The sequence below is a fragment of the Gavialis gangeticus genome, unplaced genomic scaffold, assembly GCF_001723915.1.
Source record: "Gavialis gangeticus isolate Ggan-Ray unplaced genomic scaffold, GavGan_comp1, whole genome shotgun sequence".
Taxonomy (NCBI): domain Eukaryota; kingdom Metazoa; phylum Chordata; order Crocodylia; family Gavialidae; genus Gavialis; species Gavialis gangeticus.
In genome coordinates, this window is record NW_017729031.1 from 89,296,735 (window position 1) to 89,300,445 (window position 3,711).

Consider the following 3,711-nt stretch of genomic DNA (forward strand, 5'->3'; position numbering starts at 1 on the left):
TTCAGGGAGCTAAGGGAGTCAATGGCTTGTTAATGACCCATTGTTCTTTACTTCACAGGTGTTAACAAACACCTTCCCTTTTTAGTGGTCATTCCACTAATTAAACTAACCTATTTTAGGAGAATTTTGCTGTTTGCTAGGGCTTCCTATCTCACAGATTGTGCTGTTCCACATCCCTCCTCTGTGCCCTGCACCCAGGATGCTCATTTTAACTTTCACTGGACAGCCACCGAAATCCATAACTGTCCTGGCCAGACTAGGACGTATGGTCACCCTATTCTTAGGGAATGTTGGACAAGCTTATTTCTGTGCTTCACTTACTTGTGTATAAAATGGGAATAACTCCTTCCTCTTCAACCTCGTGGAGCTTATCTACAGTTACTAGAGATCCTCCAGTATCAATTGGATTTTCTACATGTTAGTTGCTGTATTAAATTGTCTTCATACAGCTTGGAATAGATGATATGCTCCTTTTGTCAAAAGGTCCAAAGTTATGGAAAAATAAACTGAAGGATTATTTTGTCTTTTTGGATATTATATTTCATATCAAAGAATGAAAAATAACAACTAAGTCTTTAATACAGGATTTGAGTGGTACCCAAAGTACTGTCTGATATTTCTTGTCTGTTGAAGAAAATAACTAAAGCTGATAAATAAAATGCCAAATTCCTTCTTTTAGACTGTTTCAGGTCTGTATGAGTACCATGAGGAACAGAAGAAATGGAACCTTTGAGAGTTCCAAACTCCTTTACTCCAGTATGTCTCGAAGCACGGACGTATCATACAATGATAGTGTAAGTAGAACTCATTTCTTTGGCATTTTGGTGTGCTCTCCCTGAGAATCAAAGCACACTGAAGAGGATACCATTGTACAAAGATGGCAGAGAGAGATGTATAAGTAACCTGCAGAACTGAAAAAAAATAGTATTGTATTTTTATAGCCAAAGGCCTTTAAAGGTATAATAAATGGTAGCATATTCAGTGGATGTTTCAGAATGCTAGCATATGCTTTTAAAAGTTTTTTTTATGACAGTTCTAGCTCCAAGAACACCAAGTGAATGTTTCTGACTTGTATGGGTAAACTTCATTTACAGACAAACTTCTCTCAGCATTGGTTATGATCTAATGTGAATTGTGGTCTCCAGAAATACATGACTAAAGCATTTACCCCATATTGCTGTCTAGGTTCTGGGAGTGTTTCCTTCATGCCAGGAAAAATGCAGTCTTGAACATAATATTTACAAGTTAGGTGGCTGTAAATAAGAACTAGTGTTCAACAGGCTTTGAACACAAGATGCCATGGGCTGCTCATGGGCCCAATGTGTGAATTTTGGGAGCTTCCCATAACCTACACTTTTTTCACATGATCAGATTGGTGAATTTTTGGTTTATGTATTACTATAGTTACTTGTATACCACAGTCACTTTCCCCACAGATTAGCCTTCCAAAATTAGGATATGTGTCTTACCTAACGCAGCTGATTTTTCTTTCCAGAATAGAAGCATGCAGATACTGTATGATGGGTATGATGCTGCTTCTTTTCTTTCTTTTTCCTCCAGCAGCTGCATGGAGGAAGCAGCAGAGTTCAGCAAAGACAGGGGGGTGCAGTGGTACAGTCACACCCCACGTTGATTCTTATGTCACGCAAATTTTAAAGACAACTCCCCAGCAGCAGCAGTAGCATTTATATTCAGGCAGTGCTGAGGGAGTCACTTGACTTTGTGCCTTATTATAACCTACCTGATTCCTGATAATTTCTCTTCACTCAATAGTTCTTAATGACTCTCTCCTTTTTAACAGTCTTGATGTTCCACTAATCAAGTTATCTTTATGGAATTTTGTTGTCTATTATCTACTCCTCTCTTTCCTATTTCACAGCCCTGAACATTTGTTTTTTTATCTTTTTTCAAAATCCTAGATCTGCTCATAGAGTCAGATCACCTGCAGCAGATAGTTTCAGCTTTTGGCTGAGTGGATGAGAGGTGCTGACAATTTAGCTGTGAAAGGAAGGCTGGGTGAGCTGTAAATTAGGCTCTGTCCCTGTTTTATGTGGCCATAACTATGGAAAAATATTTTCTTCTTCATTCTGCCTTCCCAAAAACAAGGCGTATGTCTTATTTTGGGTGTGGGATATGTGAGAAAATATAGCAGTTTGTAAAACACAGATTGTATTTATGCTTTGGTAGATTTGATTGGCTTGAACACACAGCAACCAAAAAATGACAGCAACCTCCTGTCATTCTAAAGGGAATTCTACTGCAACACTGAAAACTTTTGGTATTTAATTAAGCAGAGTTTTATTATTTATTAGACAATTAAGGAAATGATTAGAAACATCCTTCAAGCAACTTGGAAACTCTGGATTCGCCTGTGAAACCTCAGTTCTTTCCTACTAATGAAACTCTCTTGCTGGGATGCCTGATACTGCATTAAATTAGCTCCTACAGAAGGAGATTTCAGTTGCATTTATGCAGGGGAAAAGGGCATTTTAAAGAAATGTTGTCAATGCTACTTTTTTCTCCTTCATTAACAGGGGTAGGGCTTTACCATGACTCAACTAGAAGTGGCCTCCTGGGCCTCTTAACCCAGTTCCCTGTGCTCACAGGCAACCACTTACTCAAAGATTCCTGAAAACCATCTACCCTGGCCCCTTATACACTACAAATAAAGGCACAAAACCAGAAATACCAAGAATACCTGTGAAAGAACAGGGGATACTCACCGATGCATCCTCCTGGCTATGAGCTTGAGGTCTCCATGAATAAAGTCTCCACACTACAGCGGGAGCTGCCGGCATGCACCCAATCCACTTTAACACCTTGCCAGGTGAAGCAGATTGGGGGATTGCACCAGCCACAGCAATATCTGGGGCCAGGTAGAGGGCCAGAGTGAAATGGGAAGTTGGCGGATGGAGTGAAGGATGGCCACATCCCACTTGAGACTGAAACGCTGGGAGCAAGGAAGAGACTGGTAGGCTTGTGGGCTTGGAAGAGCCCTCATCCAAGGGAGGGAGAGAGTAAAAAAAAGAATGCGGACGCTCTTTCCCTCGGCTCAATGTTCTTTTTCTTAATTAATCACCATCACTGTCTGATCAAGACAGATACGCCAGCAATCAAGGTAGAGGAATGAGAGCCGTGGGGTTTGCTTCTGTCCCAGCCCAGTTCCCTCTGGTTTGTTTTCTCTCTTCCTTGGGGGGCGGGGATATCAAGTTGCTCTCCTCCAGCATTTCATCGGTGCCACATGTGGCAAGAATCTACTAGGAAGAAGCGGATGAATCCCCTCAAGGTATGCCTTGCCCTGATTAACTGCCTCCCAAAAACAATCAAGCCAGGCGTGGCAGCAATGTAAGTAAAGAAGAGATCCAATCCCTCCCAACGGGGAAGGCTCAGCCATCTGTGGAAAGATAGACTGAATAAAAGGAGTTGTCTGGGCCCTGAAAAACCCGGAAAGGGACTCTGCTGGTCCAATACATTTTCTTTTCAGTTCCTCAGTTCATTTGACATTCTTTTTTTTTCTTTTCTGCCGGCGCAGAGATCCTAGCGTGAGCCAGCAACCAGTGGCGGTTGGGCGGTGGCATCAGCCCCTCCCTCTCTCCCCCTTCCTTTACATCTTCAAGAACCTTCAAACAAAAGAAGTCATAGCAGGCAGGAATAAGGGGGAGAGAGAGGGAGAGCCACCCCAAGCCAGCTGAGAGGTTACTGCAGACAAAC

The 3,711-nt window shown here is 42.0% G+C and overlaps 1 protein-coding gene across 1 annotated transcript in view; it reads left to right on the forward strand.

Moving 5' to 3' along the window:
• The first annotated feature begins 686 nt into the window (after positions 1-686).
• TRPM8 (transient receptor potential cation channel subfamily M member 8) overlaps positions 687-3,711 on the forward strand; it is a 180,221-nt gene continuing 177,196 nt past the window's right edge. Inside the window, exon 1 of the mRNA XM_019523359.1 lies at positions 687-794. Coding sequence (XP_019378904.1) covers positions 696-794 — 99 coding nt within the window. The 5' untranslated portion in view covers positions 687-695. The remainder of the gene's footprint in view (positions 795-3,711) is intronic.